Source organism: Anticarsia gemmatalis, chromosome 1 (assembly GCF_050436995.1).
Source record: "Anticarsia gemmatalis isolate Benzon Research Colony breed Stoneville strain chromosome 1, ilAntGemm2 primary, whole genome shotgun sequence".
NCBI lineage: Eukaryota > Metazoa > Arthropoda > Insecta > Lepidoptera > Erebidae > Anticarsia > Anticarsia gemmatalis.
In genome coordinates, this window is record NC_134745.1 from 10693933 (window position 1) to 10712160 (window position 18228).

The 18228-nt window shown below is 34.7% G+C and overlaps 4 protein-coding genes across 6 annotated transcripts in view; 1 reads left to right on the forward strand and 3 right to left on the reverse strand.

Annotated features, from left to right (window-relative positions):
* LOC142975745 (uncharacterized) overlaps positions 1–10313 on the reverse strand; it is a 73912-nt gene extending 63599 nt beyond the window's left edge. The window contains exons 1-2 of the mRNA XM_076118832.1: positions 10097–10313; positions 4085–4145 (exon numbers count right to left, since the gene is read on the reverse strand). Coding sequence (XP_075974947.1) covers positions 4085–4111 — 27 coding nt within the window. The 5' untranslated portion in view covers positions 4112–4145; positions 10097–10313. The remainder of the gene's footprint in view (positions 1–4084; positions 4146–10096) is intronic.
* Positions 10314–10988: 675 nt separating this feature from the next.
* Lipt1 (Lipoyltransferase 1) lies at positions 10989–15315 on the reverse strand. 3 transcript variants are annotated; one of them, XM_076118857.1, is made up of 5 exons: positions 15108–15315; positions 13823–14374; positions 13406–13513; positions 12553–12766; positions 10989–12385 (listed from the first exon to the last, which is right to left on the reverse strand). In XM_076118857.1, the coding sequence occupies exons 1-5, from the start codon at positions 15108–15110 to the stop codon at positions 11991–11993; spliced, it is 1272 nt and encodes a 423-aa protein (XP_075974972.1). In that variant the 5' UTR covers positions 15111–15315; the 3' UTR covers positions 10989–11990. The 3 variants fall into 3 exon arrangements, with proteins under 3 accessions (XP_075974972.1, XP_075974984.1, XP_075974980.1); XM_076118869.1 differs by having other exon boundaries at positions 13823–14420; positions 15108–15314; XM_076118865.1 differs by having other exon boundaries at positions 12553–12754; positions 15108–15312.
* Positions 14518–15007, reverse strand: LOC142974982 (uncharacterized). Its single transcript, XM_076117622.1, has 2 exons — positions 14963–15007; positions 14518–14865 (listed from the first exon to the last, which is right to left on the reverse strand). The coding sequence occupies exons 1-2, from the start codon at positions 15005–15007 to the stop codon at positions 14518–14520; spliced, it is 393 nt and encodes a 130-aa protein (XP_075973737.1).
* An 872-nt stretch (positions 15316–16187) lies between the features above and the next one.
* On the forward strand, positions 16188–18223 carry LOC142975803 (cytochrome b-c1 complex subunit 7-like). Its single transcript, XM_076118880.1, has 3 exons — positions 16188–16346; positions 16435–16482; positions 17880–18223. Exons 1-3 carry the CDS (start codon positions 16316–16318, stop codon positions 18125–18127), a joined length of 327 nt encoding a protein of 108 aa, XP_075974995.1. The 5' UTR covers positions 16188–16315; the 3' UTR covers positions 18128–18223.
* Positions 18224–18228: the final 5 nt, after the last annotated feature.

Here is an 18228-nt window from a genome sequence, read left to right on the forward strand (position 1 = left end):
AAAGATAGGTTGTGAAATTTTAAGTGGGTATTAACAATACTGTGTTCATTTAGGTCAATTTTTGAGTCTTTATTTCAAGCATCGTTATCATGTAGAGATAACTTTTTGGTAGCAACGCATGCTTAAAAAGCAATCAAACTTTTGCATGTCCAAATTGCAATTTACAATATTGATCACAGCAAACGTCAACCTACGCTAACTATAAATACTTTTACATAAGTCGATAAGATAAAAACTAATACGTATATACAGGTTTGTAAATAGTAATGTCTCACACGTATTGAGAGTAATCTCATTAAAGTGATATAAGACGTTTTAGCCAATGTATTTTTCGAACCGTGGGAGTAGCATTTAAATCAGTTCCTTCCTATTCTGATCTTCTAATCCTAAGCTACGAAACTACTTTCATATACCAAGTCACGTTGCGTCATAATATCCTTTGGTATTCAGTAACAATTTCATCTTATTCGGCGTCAGATTATTCACACGCATAATTTGAACACGTATTTTTACAAAATTGGGCGGAAAATAGTCCGTTACATAATTATACGTTCGATTTTCTACGAACACAATTACGTCATAAGTCTTCATAAAAAGGGCATGCAGTTCTCAGAAATTGGTGAACCGAAAAAATACCTAAATCGAACTGAAATGTCAGGGCCATATTGTAAGATTCCATTGTAGAGTGTCGAGGAATCCGTTATTACGAACCCAACTTACCGATCTATTATGATCTGACATTGAAATACATAATGATCGAGACGTGACTTGTCCCGATGCGTAAACAGATTTGATAGACATCCAAATTGTGTTTTTACCGGCGTCAATTAATGAAGTAAACAGCTTCACCTTATCTTCTTCATAACAATATTATCTGTTATTTATTTTAACTGTATGTTTACATACCTACAGTGGGTTATTTTCGTTTGTTTGCGTACAATTTGTCATCAAAAGTGAAAGGAATATTAGTAAGTATCTTGTTACCTACTTAAGATAAATCACTCTAACATCACTCGAGTGGACAGGAAGAAAAACATCCGTTGAACTAATATTGTTTACATAACTTACTTCACAACTGATGGACATCGTTATGTATTAACCGATTTATGAAAAGACGGTGATAAAATAAAACCTAAACAGATGCTTGAAATAACTAGGTTACTGAATAACGTCACGTCTGTGTGGACAGAATAGGCCACGCTATTATTTATTTTATTTTTATAAAAGACTACTCCCGCATTAAGAATTACTCTTGTATTGCGGGGTTTTTTACAAACATACAAACAACGGACACAAAGTACAACCAGACCCGAAGCAACCGATCGCACAAATAATTGTTCCGTGTGGGAATCGAACCCGTGACCTCTCGACGCGAAGCAGCGGCGTTGCGACCTAAACCACTGTGAACCTCCAAATAAGGAGGCAGGAGTAAATGGTTCGAAATCTTAAGTTGTCACATTTTATTAATAACCCATAATAAAATAATTACATGGGCAATTTAGCAACTAGTTATTACACTAATTAACACAGTCACATATAAGCTATCTGATTCATTTATCAAATTCATGCGTGTATTAGTGGCTGATCCGAGTTTATCTCGCTTTGTCACAGAGATCTAGTCGTGACGCGATCAGCCTTCGTGGCATGAACAGCCAGATAAATTAGAATACAATAGACTTAATACACCTTACAAGTAATTAATATGCATATGTATTGGGACCTAATACATGTCTGCTCCAAAACCTGTCGAACGAACACTACTGCAATGAGCTAACTAAGATAGTTTATTTCATACTTGTTTCCTTATAATGTTAAGTATAATCTTTGCGATAGATCATCCGTCAGACAGCCATCAAGTCCTGGATGCTCTTGCAGTAACAATACTTTAAGTTAAACATAGTAATTTAATACATTATTATAGTTATGCAAAAGGTACTTTCTTTACTAAAACTGACGCAAAATAACTATACTTAGGGAAGAACTGAAGCAAACACGTTAAGAAATCATAAATGAAAGGCTGTAGTACCGCAATGCCTTCGATTACCATGTCATCTTCAATACGTCAGGAGCTCGTCACTATTTGACGTCAAACATCGTGGTTGTCGGTACTTCGTGCTCGTGATCAATCTGCTCGGCTGCCGGACGGTATTCTCCCTCATAACAATCACGCTTCACTTGCCCAACCACTACTCACATTACTAAGTTACAAGCAACCAACAAAAACACGCTGTCGGAACTAATACATACAGTTAATCATAGTTCTGTATATTTTAAAACTGTTTTTTTGCTACTTAATTATTCTACTTATTCAATCAATAAGCCGTATACGAGTATCATTATCGTACTTGCTTCTAGTCTGCTGTACTATTAAGACATTGAATTAACAATTATTATGAACTCTTTACGAATGTAACAGCAAAGAACAGAAGTCAGGCAATTGAGACACTAACATGCTGTTAAATGTTCAATAAAAAAATGTTTTTCACCGTCAACCACCAAAATAATGCGACCTCCTTCCCTTCAAACTCGTATTCGGGATGTGTGTCTGATTATGGACACCTTGACCCACGACGTGAGCCGTGACATCGAACCTGTTTTGATCTCTCCACCGCATGTGGCGAGCCGATCATCGCCAAGGCGACGTCACTAGTCCAACAACCTACTGCAGTATCGTGACACTTATTCCGGCGACAACAAAAACGAATGGGGACAAATACTTTTCCCAGCAATCATCTCGCGTACCTAGTTTGTGTAACAAAAATGTGAGAAACAGAGTTATTCACCGCTCACCGGCACGACACTTGTATTGCTGATTGCAGCTTTAAACGTAGGCGATGATTGCACCGCAACACAATACAGATTACATAACAAACGGATGGCCGTAGCTGTCGATAAGCCGGCGTGCTGTTTTAATCGCTGAAGGTTAGAGGCATTAGGGTAAATACGCATGAAGGCGAGTACAGGACCTGGTAGGAGCTACAATAGTGAACGCGAAGCCTTGATGGGCGACTAATGAGTAGGTATGGCATGAGTGGAATGTCACAGGCGCACGACATGCCCTACTATGACACACCGCCGTGGTTCAACAATTCTACACATGCTGCTCTTGGTGCGCTAAGGAAACAAAGCAATTAGCGAACACGGAAACGCGAAACCGTAATATCACTCCGGTCTTACAAATAAGACTGTACCCCTACGGTTCCGTTAACATTTACGGCTACATTTCGTGAAAAACTACCATGAAAATATCAGTTATTATTGATAACTTGGAACAATGACTGTATTTTCTTATGGAACCGGCAGTAAACAAATTGTTCATTGTTATGCTAATGGAAGTGACCTCTGCGGTCTCGCTGGTCATCAGTACTTGCTCAAGTCGAATATAGTTGCAACAGTCGACATTGCCTCTGATTGCTGGCCAGCCTTATATTTGCACAATTTCCATAAATAAACTTTACAGATACCTACGAGATAAAATAGTGGTCACGAAAACGCATGCCTACACGTTAGAATTATCATTTGAGAAATACTTTATGAAATCAAATTAGCATACAAACTGCTTTATTGTTAATGAATTTATTTATAAGATAAACAGGTGTAATGTTATTGGAAAAACAACAGTATGATCAAAAAGAATATACAATCAACCGATTCATGTAGTCCTAATGTGATGTATTAATTAGGTATCACAAACAAGAATAAAAATTTAATGAATTTTATAATGTAAGCAACTTATGGATAATAGCCCTAGGTACTGTATAGTCTTTGTCCCCTCTAAACAAGCAACAACGATCATCATGTTTGTTTTTTATAATCTGCAAAAAAGAAGACTAGCCGCATAGCGCAAACCAGCCGTTTGGTCTAGTAAATAAACTATGTCACTGGCTGAATGTCAATTGTGCAAAAAGAAAAAAAAACACGGATGTCTACGGGTTTTCGCGCTCATCTTAATACAAAAAAATAACCTTCTATGGTAACTTATTTGACTGAAACAGCCGTGAAAACAAGATGGATATGCATTAATACAAAACTGCGTTGATCTATTGAAATAAATCAATGAACAATTTTGTAAAAAGTTACTTACCTTGAATACGATTTTGTCCTTCTCCATTTCGAATTTATTTACTTGTTCTTGTACACCAATTCTGTAACAAAGCAATATGGTAATTAAAGGTAAGCAAGTATAATAAGTGTTATTTTATCGACCCTGTTTATTGGAAAAAGGCTTACTATTGATTTCAGATTTTCGAACAATGTAAGAGAATAAGATCGCTTTCTTTTGACGCTAAGTAGCTCTGTTACTCTAAAAAAATCCTGCCTTTTTGTGTTCGCGGAACTGTTTTTTGTGTTATTAAAGTTTTGTAAGTTATAGAAATAGAAGTTATAATAGTAATATAATAGTATTTGTTATATAGCAGCGTACGTGTTACTAAAACTTGGAAGTGATGAAATTACTCTGTTTCGTTCTATACCAGATTTTTATGTCTCCATCAAAGAGTTTGTTTACAAGTCCCTAATGTAAAAAGTCTGATGAGATCTTCAGAATATCAGGAGTTTATAAATAGAGTTTTTGCAGAAGAAAGATTAACTTTATAAGCCGTAACTAGGATTACTTATCTATCTTCTAATTAATTAAGTCAAAACTGATCTGCCGATAACGTCAGCCAATTATCCGTATTTGTCATAACAAGTCACAAAAAATACATAAATATTTATAAAATAATGAATAAATAATAGGTATAAGAATGACAACTAGAATTTAACTTGATGGTTTGATCAATAATATTAATAGATTTTTAGTTGAATACTCATCTAACAAGAAAGTAAATGAAGTTGTTTAGGACACAAACGAGACTTCATTCAGGAAGAATAATAAAGGTATTTTGATGACAAATACTATGGACAAGATTATCTTGAGAGACTACGTTCAATTTGAGCTCAATGACGGTGCGAAAAAAACGACATGTTTGAAAGATAGAGCTGGGGAGACCAGGCAAGAAAACTTAATGTTATTTAGCCCTAATCCCAAGATTTATCATCAATTAATATGGCACACGTATTTACATTAATCAATAAGTAGATATATTACAAGTAGTGATTACTAACGCAATAGTTATGTGCGAGACGATCACGATTACCAACGAGACCCGTTTACTTGCGACGTTACGTACGCCTTGATCCGATGCAACATTGAACTGTGACCTGCGCCTCGTTAAAAATTCCAACTTTTGTGTCTAGATATTTAGCAGCCTTAGATATTAATGTTATATTGCGTGAATAAAATATGAAAGGAATGAAATTCTGTTTAAAGCCTACGCTTCTTTTAAGACTTCTTTTATAAATAGACTATTATACTAAATGTTTTTATGTAATTTGCGACAAACTAGTCGTTTTTTTACACCATGTCTACGAGAGCTATATTCAGTGTCGGTATTAACAACCCTCCAGGTTCGTGGAAACACAGGGATAAAATTAACACATAATACTTACTTAGATCCGTAAATGTTATACCTACAAGATCTGGAAACTCTTTTCTGTTATGGTATATACTGTAAAAAAATCTAATACCAGGCTTTGTTTTGTCGTTTTCTTTGCTTTAGTAAATCATGATACTACCTTTTGATAGCATCTTCTCTCCTCATTTCTCTAACTTGATAGGCACATTCAATTAAAGCGACCTACAAATGACTTAGGATGTGTAATTGTTTGTAAATGCCAAGTGATTATCTAGCCTTTGACATATTGTACGGACATCGTAGAAAGTAGTGACGTTGGTTCATAGATATATGCTTATGTAAACGCTATCTATGCACGATATAACACTTTGCAACTGATATTTACTAGAGCGGTTTCTTAACTGCTAATTAAAATCTTGTATGCGTACGATCCGCGCGTGACTTGATCAAAATACATTGCGTAGTTGGCGAAGACTTCACTTAGAGCTAGACTAAAGGAGAAGTAAAAATAATAATAATATCAATTAAGGTTATGGTAGTCAGTCATTGAGTAACAGATCGTTAAAATTCAACTTATCTAGCTGAACTCAATTTTGAAGAGTACGTAATGTATTTCCTAAAAGCTTGGAATTACTGAGAAAATAATTAAACAAGCTGTGGCAGTTAACTGAGGAAAGAAATCCCTCATCCCATGTCACTTTAATCACGTGAATTCATGTGTTAAACAACGTCTACAATCTGGTAATAACAAAAGCCAACATGGCAACAGTTATTTAAGAAAGGTGATTTATCATTGAATGGCTAAAAATATTCGCTAAATTAGTATTAAAATGTGCTTTATAGACCAAAATTATACAACTTTGAGTCTGTTTTGTAATAAATGTGGCGTGACATTGTGGAACATCTGTTGCGAATGTAAATAGTCTTTGTAGTGTTTTGATTTAGAGTTACGCAATCTCTGCAGTATTTGCTTTACTCACCGAAATATAAAAGTAATAAAAGCCTCGAAAGATTTTTAGCTATTTGTTTAACCTATCATCATTTTTAAGAGCTTGTTTAGCACGCGTAACACTTGTTAAATGCAAATGAATTAATTGTTAACAGTCAAACATTTTCCCAGCAATGTAAATACGACATTCGAGTCTTGAAAATGGCAAACAGACACGCCCGATTCCTACGATCAACTTAACATTTTATTACATACATACATAATAACACGCCATTTTCCCTTAAGGAAAGGTAGATACCAAAGAACACCACTTGGTACGATCCTTACAAACTTCCCTTGCCTCATTCACATCCATACATCTTGTCATTACAACATTAACATTTTATTAAAATCTTAAAATGTGTTTAAACAATCTTATAAATAAGTAAAAGGATAAATAGCAGAAACAACGGATATAAGTAACATGATGCTTTTAAATGCAACATGCAGATTACGGAGAAAGTCGATGTACAAGCACGTTCTTCCTACAAGTTTCTAATAACTTAAATGTGTACCATTATATAGACTAGGTACTTACAGATCTAGGTTGTAGCTAGATAAACTGTGTGTTACACATATACTAAATACCATCCTTCTCATCATGAACGAAACCCAATCCATACTTACTTTATATTATAAATGCGAAAGTAACTCTGTCTGTCTGTCTGTTACTCAATCGCGCCTAAACTACGGAAACAATTTGCATGAAATTTGGTATGGAGATATTTTGATACCAGAGACAGGACATAGGCTACTTTTTACCCCGGGAAAATGTCGCATAATGGGTAAGATAAGGTGGCGGACGAAGTCGCGGGTAAAAGCTAGTTACTGATATTTGACCTACTTTGTATTCAACTCTTAAATCGTCACAATACTTAAGTAAAAAAGTCGCAGAGGCTGACCTTCATAAGCCTCTTTCATCGTTTACCTAATGGCCATTAAGAAAATATATGTATGAACCGGTGCATAAATAAAATTTTAAAGTGAATTTAAGGTTCATGGGAACAAATAAAATTAACATGGTCGATGGTCGTCCCATATTAAGACGCTCGAAAACGTGGTGATCTATGGTTATGGTGTTTCTTATGAAATTATAAATATTTAAGGTCAATTTATAGTTTAGCATAATCGAATATTTATTGAGAAATTAGATCCGTGTTATTAGGCATCAATCAAACCGCAGTAAATACTAGAACGACCCCAAAAAATCATCTTTAGTATTACGATTGACACTAAAATGTGTGCAAATTGAAATTAGCCGCGTCTTAGTTTTCCGCTCTGCGCCTTTATACAGCAACCAACGAAGCCGGAAGGTTCACTGAATTGTTAATTCTTGATATAAAGCTAATCAGATGAAAGCCTATTTGTAATAATGTTTAATTAAGCCTTGGCTATTACCCTGACTTTAGTCTCATATAAGACGATATAACAGTGAAATATATTTCAAAAAGTTGCTTAAAATACGCAAGTAGCACGGACCATAGATGGACAAAGCACTTAAGGAGTGTTGTCCAAAACAACATTACATTTTTGTCTATGATAAACGCTATTGTTTTTAAAAATGTCCTCGGTGAGTACGTATTTAGATACATCTACCGTGCAAAGAGTCTGCCGCGTCCAGTATTATGCAACACGATGTTACGGACAATAATTGTGCAATACATACCTATCGATGTACCTAACAACCTTTGTTACAAACAATCGGCTAATCTTGCAATTTACATACATATTTGATGCTCAAATAAACACACAACATTGTTCCAAGGGACTTTGGCTTCACCTTGAACAAATGCAGCAAATGCAATAAAATAAAATGCATTTCTGATAGGTAAGTTTAGTAAAAAAAAATTGAGTAAGATTATTTTACGGATTGGCCAATTTTTTTAATAGATGTAGGTAATTGCATTTAAAAATTGTATTGAATATCTGCGTCATGACTTTACACTGTAGATTATTGTGCAATGGTTTACCACATATTTATTTACCACGGAAACAAGTAGGTAAGTACAGTAAAGAATCTATATTAAGTGACCCAAGGGTTGCTTTCTTTTTCTAGAAATAAAATGGCGCCGTGAGTCACATTAATTAATTTTATACGAACCGTCTATATTTTTTTTACAATGACTCTATTATTAGATATTTGTGAAGTCAACACAATTTACATACCTACTTGTTTAATATTTAGTATAGATTATTAATTATTTGTTAGATATTCACAAGGATACTCTACATTTAGCAATCGATTAATTTTCAATATCAAGTCAAATAGCCGGAAAGTAACGGATGCTCGTTTTCTAAACGGAAAACCAACTTATTCATCATTAACTACAGGTTCAAATATTCAGTGTAATAATAGGTCAATAACTATGATTAATTGTTATTCTCCTGCTTTGTGAAAATATCAAACAGTATCTTCGTTAGTATCTTATCTTATAGGTAGATATAGGTATAAACTATCTATTTATCTAAGAATTATCTCATAACAGGTAAACATATTCGTACCATTCGATAACAACATTTTGGCATAGCGGTAAGATTTTACCTCAGTGGAAAGGTGATAATTTAAAACGCTTGATAAATAAACCTGATGAAAGCATTTGTAAAATATACATTGGTAAAGAAAAAAGACCCGATTAAAATTATCTTCTTACTAACACGGATACCTACTCTAAGAGGACATAAAATAATCCTATTGCCTTGTATAGAGCTGTTTTACTAGCTGTTAATAGCTTATGCAACTTTCATTAAATCCTTGGGAACGAAGATGCAGCATTTGATTTGAAGATCGTAGTTTAATTTGACTTTTATCTAAATGTAATGTCTAATATTCTCATATCATACACATAACTGTGGTTTCAATTTACATAAAAATGCAATCCATCCGAAGTTTTAAAATTAAATACATGTAATTGAACAGAAGCTAAAAAATGGTGCAATAAGTACGATTAAAAGTGAACATAACATTCCAACCTTCACCTGACGAAAAACTATTAAAAAGAAACGCTTAATTAATTAGATATCGATAAATTAGCAAAACTTTAAACGATAAAAATTCTATTGTTCTCTTTTTAAGAACTTGATGTAATTTTCATGTTTTCGCTCATAAGTATCGAGTTTATAACTTACCGATTAAAAACTTTATTGGGTAAACTAAGAATCATCTTAGTAACTAAAGTCACACGACATCTTAAAAACATTAATGTTTACTACTTCTCTACGAACAACTTTTAGATTAAAAACATAATTAAATTTTACCATTAAACCGAAGTTAAGGTTAGTCTTCCTTAAAAGTGGAACCTTATTGTATCTTCTGGTTATCTGTAGATAAAGTCCAGATTTTAGGACTTTATCTACAGATAACTTTAAGGCCGTTAGCGTGTAATGATTAAAAGTAAGAAAATACATCTAATCCAGGAAAAAGATCCGTATCTAGACAACTCTGAGAGAAATTAATAATCAATTCGTGATAACAATAGGAAACCGGCCTATCGCAACTCAATCTCTGCCTCCCCGGAATTCTGCTTGTGCTAATTAAAAATATACAAGATGTGTACAAGAAATATGATAAGCAGGAAAAGTGTAACATAATTTAGAGATCTTATCTCTCACAGTGCCGGATAAGATATAAACATAAACAAATAATAATACTTACTCTTATTTACTCGTAAAAGTAAACAAACCCTGTAATCATACAGTGCAAGCTCACAACACTAGTGTTTATATTATGAAAATAACTTGTAACTTTAGCGCAAACTTTGAACGAAGCTTACGAGATCGTGTTTACGCGGTCGTCATGGTAACGTATGTAAATACAAAGTTGCGCTGAGTGCGCGCGCGCCTCTGTGAACGAACGCAGACTGGCTGTGGTGTGCGCCGGCCATCGACCACCACCGCGGTTCTTCAGAAAGCGAGAGGAAGAGCCCAGGCTCCAAGCGAGTTTTTGTTGTGCGAGGACAAGTGCACGTTTCCATTAGTGTATTATTGATTTGTGTTCCTTCGAGCGCCCACGGCTATCATATTTTTTTAGAGCTTATTAGCGCCAACGACGCGGCCGACGGCGACGTCTTTTAAATTAATTCAAAGCAGTTAAATTAATCGGTGTTATCGATTAGAGTCGATTAAACATAATAAAAGCACGCGTGATGTAACTGGTGCAATAGAATCTTCACCTTGAATTACACTTCAGCAGAGCACACTTGTCAATGAACTAAGACCTTGACTTAATTTAGAACTATAGGTATTATATTTTGTCCTAACACATGTCTGTGAACAGATTATTATTTCGTATCGGACCTGGAAATCTTTTCTCAGCTCTATTAAGCATTCTTAATTAATTCACGCGACTAAGTCCATGTGAACGAACAAAATAAAATCGTGAGTACATGTACGGTGCAAAGCAAAAGAAAAAAAGTGATTGATACGGCTACTGAGATTGCAGCACAGTAGTAGGTTCGATTAATGTTCGTGAAAAAATACTGATTTATCATTTAGGTCTAAACTTTTTAAATGGAAATATAAGGATAGTTTCGGAATAAAAAATAATATTTTCATTTTAACATTTATTTGTATACAAGTTAACTTTCAAATCCAACCTTCCGTCTAAAAATAATAACATAAAACTATGTCCAATTTCTTAAGCCATATTATATTTTTGCACAACATAAGAATTTTAACATTTAAATATGGCATAATAATAAACTTAACACGTTATTATTACACATCACTTGTACGATTAATTAAAAAAAGAATAGCATTACAAAATGTCTTAAAAATAAAATATAAGGTAAGCACTAAACACTACATCCATTTCATACAAAAAAGTTCCCGTTTTGTACCAATGTTACGAAAACAAGGTTATGCGGGGTTATGAAATGGGTATTTTAGTCAGTGAAGTCTACACGATTATTACAATACAGTACATACATGCTACACAAAATGTTTGATAAGTAACATTACGTGGGTACGTTAATTCTGTAACAAAATTATAATTTAATTAATTAAAACAAATGATATGATGCATTCTTGTAGCGTTCGGCACACAGGTGCGATTCGCGTGATTGAATTCTACACATATAACACAATGTTGTTGCAAGCAAGGAAAGTAGGCCTCCATCAAATAGTTTGCTAAGAGATTCGTGGTGATCCTTCGAAGTGAACCGACAACATCGAGTTACATGCGTAGATTATTCATAAATATAAACACTTAACTAAAAAAACACATAAGTAATGTAATAAAGCAGACCGAATGTTAATAAAGAAAAGAAATATTGTTAGAAGCGTTGAAACACATTGAAAGGAGAGATATTAGTTGGAACAAGAAGCTAACAAGTATATCAACTAGCAAAACACTTTCAGTTATAAAAATATAAATTTAATATACTACTATTTACACTATAATTAGCTTCTTTGTCGACAATACAATAAACTATTTAATTAAAGCAACAATCATCTATTATTCTATATCTTTTTACATTTTTTGCAGTGACACATTCTACACATATAGTTTATAATTATAATATATAATAATAAATGTACTTATTAGAGATTTACACTGTATTAACCACTTGATCGAAGCACTTCGCGACGAATTGTTCCTTATCGTCCAGTTTTCTGTCGTCAGTATTCAAGTGACGAGTCAACATCGCCTCTTGCAACGCGCTTAAAGCCTCCGAGGTGAACCTCTTTCCTTTCAGATGAGTGATAACTGATGCTTCACCGTGGAATCCTGACTCTACCAGTCCAGGTGGGATGTTGAGAGTGACGTCATTGATGAGGCCGTGCTCGACTGTCATGTTGATAATAAGCTCCTGTGTCGCGGAGTATACCTTGGACGGAGCGAGCAATTCTGCGGGAACAGGGAAGGCGCGGCTCACTGTGAACACCGGAGTTCTTCCGAAGCACCAATCCCAAGTCTGCAGCTCTTTTCTCAACTCGGCAAGACCTGTTTAAACAGTATTACTAATTAATTATTTACGATTAAAGAACTAGACTATCGGATTTCACCATCGTTGCAGAAAAAATAAACAAACTTAATCAGCTTGAACAGTAATTAGTCAAGTAGGTATTTAGGTAAAAAACTAAATTTGGTGTAATTTGTAAGAAGATTACCTGGGAACCAATCGTCGGTTGGGTTTACAAATTGGAAGCCACGTTGTTTTGAGATCTGTCCCTGACCGCCATCTTCTAAATGCAGGGCGGGTGTGCGGAGGTACTCGTAGCCGACGGCGGTCTGCAGGCTGTCTACAGTCACCCGGTTGTTCATCTCCGAGAGATTCGCCACAGCAGAGCGGGTCGACGCAGTCGCGTTAGTCTGTATGCCATGCTAAATAGAATTAAAAATGTCCTTAACTTAAAATGTGGAGGGCCGTCAAGTCATTGTCAGTAGGTTGTAAGTATAGAGTTATCAGGAAGCACCACCACACAAAGGGTTAATAGATTAATAGAAAAAAAATTGTAAAAAGCGAAACAGAAAAATAAGTGTGCAGTACAAACTACTACAGACGCTTAGTTAACTCACAGAAACTGATGAATCACACGTAAACAATGAAATGCAACATGTTTGACCTGTGACATTATTGAATATGCAAAAAAGCACACTAGGCCGCCGTTTGGTGCTACTAAATACATTGTTATTTACGAGTTACGAGCACACCAAACTATTGTTACTAAGGGCTGAATCTATGTATGTCAGTTTTATCTACAAACAACGCTACTATTATTCTATGATACAAAGTAATCAGGTTTTCTATCATTGGAAGTTTGTTTGTCAGAATGGAAATTTCCAGTAAAATACAATAGCATACTAAAATGGGTCAAGAATAAAACTTATCGTAAATAAAAGATCATTAACTTACACAACAAATAAAGGGTTTAAATCATATGAGCAAGAAATAGAGAATAGAAAAGAAAACTTAGTATTATAGATTTAGATTCCAGTCTTGGTTGGAGATCAAGTACTCACCTCACGTTTAGCAAGAGCTTGGCTGAGATCTGCCTTGTTGGCGTTGACTAGAAGAGTGCAGTGATGGTACGCTGATAAACGTCCTAGCTTAGCTGCTGTTCCAGATACCTAATAATATTACTGCTAAGGAAACTATTGATTTTTTGTAAATGATAGTCAACACTTCAAGCAATAAGTTATGTGTGAAACATAACTCCTAATCAGTCAAAAGTCAAGTCAGTCAAGATGACAAGTCTACAATAAAATAACTGTTTCATTAAAATGTTCAACACTTGAAAAACTAAATAGCTTTGAACAAACTATTGATAGACCTATATCCAAAGGCTGATCTTACATGATTATTACCAGAATTATAATAAATTGCTTTGTCTAAAATCTAGAATATTTAAAATATTGGTGTTATTTTGAAAAGGATACTTTATATTGGTCTCGAACAACAATGTCCTGGCGTTCATTGATGACTGATTTGACTCCAAATCCTCTGTAGAGTGCTCTTGTGATGAGTTCCAAGTTGTACTTCCTGTCGTATCTCTCACGAGGGGTGAAGAAGGTGATATTGAGGTTACCACGGTCATGGTATACGGTACCTCCCCCACTGTTGCGCCTAGCCAGGGCAATCTGCTTCTCATACAAGGATGGAACATTTGCTTCTAACCATGGGTTTTGGTGTCTTCCAATAACAACACATGGGTCATTACGCCAAACCATCATAACATGATGATTGGAGAAGTCCATGTTTTTGTACATCCAATCTTCCAGAGCCAGATTGGTGTAGATGTCAGTTGATTGAGACATAAACACTGACTTGGTGATCTCCCCCTCCGAAGGCAAGACACGCTCCTTCTTGGTGTTCACATTTTTGCTTGCTGTTGCCAAATTGCGGGCACTTGATCTTCTGGTGATGCCGATCACTAGGCAGGCACTGCTTGTGGCAATCTTCTTCATCATTGCTTGAGCCATCTTTACACTCTATATTGTTAAAATTATTCTTCAAACGGATACTTTTCTGTATGAACTAAGAATAGTTTGATAAGCGTTTATTAATTAATATCAATAGTTTAACTACTTATTTAATTGACTAATTAGAGTTCAAATTGTCCATATAAAATAACCTAGTGCATAGGGCAACAGGCGTCTGTGTCAGCCGAAGAGAGGGAGATCAGATATTCGTGAAGGGCGATGGTTTGATGCAGCCACTTCCAGGTTTGGTGCAGGGTGTTAATTCGATAACGAATACCCAAACAGTCTCGACAGTCACTTGGCATTCCTCTTCTTGAATGCAGGATGAACGAAAAAATCACTACACAACACACAAAATTAAACTCTGTACGATTTAATGTATCTATAGAAGTTACTACACGTACGACGATAACAAGAAAAACGATAGCTTCGTACGAACCGAAAACAGTAAGTGATCGCGCTACGATATCTGGTGAATTAAATGAATTACCTTCCGCCGTCTCATTTTATTCGTGCTGATAATGATAAGCGGACTGGGGAACTATGAGGTCGAGCGAGGTCATTCGAAGTTCACTTCAAGACAAGAAAACAAACAACCTGATAAGAAGCACGAAGTAGCCACGCGCAAGGCGAGCTTATCATACGACTCTTCAATATTATATTATAATTATTATAAAAGATAGGTTCGATGGATACGTAGGACTTTTAACTATGATGTGTAATAATTTCTCCGACTACATACCATCTACATTTTTCCAGTGTTGATTGTTGACATTCGTTTTCTAACCATGTGCCGTCCGTAAAAAGTATTTTTAATGTAAAGATTTTATCTCACATTTTTACCAGTAGTTGAATTACTGGATAAATTGTTATAACTAAAAAGTTAAAATACAATGGTTTAGATTAGATTTTTTTGCAAATCCAATACTTCGACTTTTTTATTTGACAAGCTGTCACCTGATGACCTGATTGACGTAAATACAACGATACCTACTCTCTTGGTAGAGATGAATCTGAGATTATAAGATGGATATTTTTTTATGGAATTAAAATTATTATAACATGTACTATAATGAGGAAAACTAAATATTTGGCATTTCCCACTACATTATGCTGAGCTGGCTGCTCCGTGCTATTTAAGTGGCCGCTATTTGATTATTCTTCGTTTATGAATAGAAAATAAAAAAGACCAATAGATCTTTGCCTGACCCGGGAAATGGGAATCAAACCCGAGACCGCCGGAGATCGTTTGCAGTGGAGAGTTATGGGGAGGCCTTTGCCGAGCACGCCTTCCAAATGTCCGGGACTCTGTAGTCCAGAGATACGAAACAGACGTACAATAATAATTAATACTGGGCGTGCCATTAAATGTCGTGCCAATGGATTTTCTAGAACAGCCGTTCCTAATCAAAGATACTTGTATTTTCAACTATTTTCATGTTACTTAACATATATAATAACGAACGCCTGTCTGTTAACAAAGTCACAATTAAAAGAGATCTGGATATTAGGCAAAAGAAAAAGCGGTAATAAGGGAATGATTCTTTAAAGCATGCTTAATTTTTTCTAAACCAGACTATAACAGAGACTATACATAAGTAGGTTTCCTCGGACGTAATCAACAATTTTGTATTTCAATCTGCCGCGGTTTATCTTTTATATGTCAATTTTTTTGTACAAAGAAGAAAAATCTAGATAATATACATTTACTGATAAAGAAAATTGTAACCAAGTATGCCAGACTGTCATTTTAGATCGTGAATTTGGGATATTATTAATAAAATTTTAAGGCTGGCTATATTCTATTATGGTTGTGTCAATTCACCTATCTGTCAGCGTCAATGTCAGTTGTGACAGATCCTGCTTTCAGTCAGGGGCCTCGCATTATTTCTGCGATTCTTGTTCTAATCTAAAACCACATTTTACTAAGGTTTAAAAGCACCTATCAAAATGGCTTTCAGGACAACCGCAGTGGCTCTCAGTGAGTATAATAACCAAAACCCTAAAATCATTATAATTTCCTAAGGGTTGCATTCTCGTTATGTAACCAAGTATTTTATTATTTTCAGACAACATGAAGAGATGGGCTTACAACCTCTCTGGATTTAACAAATACGGTATGTATTATAGTTTAATTTTCACCTTATTCTATGTAAACATCGGAGTCATCTCATCATCATCACATGCTATTAGATTATGTGACTTCTTGGCTAGATTATTGTTGTATACATTCAACACTTTTATTTTATTCATGTAATGTGTACATTTTTACTTAAATATTTACTCATTAAGAATAATTTAGTCAAAATATATAGCAGACAACAAACTGCTGTATTTAAAGTAAGAGTTATATGGAAACGGCTTCTGGCTGCATAGAAAACTAAAAATCATAAGTTCTACAATTTTGACTTTAACTTATCTATTTGATATATTTGTTTTAACTTGTTGTTTACAAATTGATACTTTTATTGCTAAAATGTAAGGGAAACAAAAGAGTGCAATAATGATAATAATTATTATTAGCTTTTATTGGTATTGAGGTTATATTTGTTATAAAAACATATTTCTTCTTTTCTTATTTCTTGTTGCACTATATATGGGAAACATACACTTTACAACAACAAAAAGGTAAAGGTGATATATTCAAACAACTGTATATAGCTAAGTGTAAGATTAGTTAAATTTTAAACTGTTTCTTGTGGAATAATCTTGTGTTCTATTTTGTACTACATTATTTCCATAAACCAGCATACCAGTAAGCATATTAAGTCCAAAGGGCTTTCTTCCAAGGAATTCCAATATAATTGGATCCATTTGAGCAAATGTTAAATAATACTTCTAGCTCATCAACTAGCGATGATCAGGGAAAATGAAAGTGATCTGAATCAAACAAACAATCCAACTAGTTTCACTTCCAATTGGTGTTCAATCATGGGCTAGTTTGGAATTTTATAATTGGTAACATTACCTCAAATCTGATAACATTGAATTTGATTTTATCAAGAGCAAGCTGGCTTGCCATACTAAGAAAAAAGTAAAATTAGTGTTGTTTTCAGTGATCTTGCTCATGTGGTGGACAACTTTGAACTGTAGGGCTGTAATAAGCCAGCCCTATATTATAATTATTTCCTATATTCCAATGTGGCCTGCGCTTAACATGATTATTTTTTACACTTAGAACAGACACTATTTTACTATTTATCTATAAAAATAAATTTCTGCTATCTAACATTGTTAGAAATCCAGAATATTTGTGGGATGCCAGGGTAAGATAAGAACATTAGACCCTATGGGAAAAAGTACCCATCAACCTGTAAGTTGAGCTACTCAGTTTAACAAGTACTCAAAGAATTATGCCCGGTTTCTGAGTACATTTAGCGGTAGCTTATCTATTCAATAGCGTTGTTTTATATGAGTTTAAACGCTATTGAATAGATAAACTGCCACTAAATGTACCTCAGAAACCAGGGGTTAGTTATTCAGACTAACTTTACTTTACTGTGTAATGTTTTAGGTCTCCTTCGTGACGACTGTCTCCATGAAACTGAGGATGTCCAAGAGGCCCTTCGTCGTCTCCCCCAGCACGTCGTCGATGAGCGCAACTTCCGCATTCTTCGCGCCGTACAACTATCAATCACAAAGACCATCCTCCCCAAGGAGGAATGGACCAAGTATGATGAAGACAAACTCTACCTCACACCTATTGTAGATCAAGTGAAGAAGGAGAGACAGGAGCGCGAGAACTGGGAGAAGAACTATTGAGCAGTAAATATATAATGTTTGGTGTATTATTTAAATAAATCTAGCAAGTTACATATAATAATTTATGTTTTATTAAATTATTGATTTATTACTTAATTTTT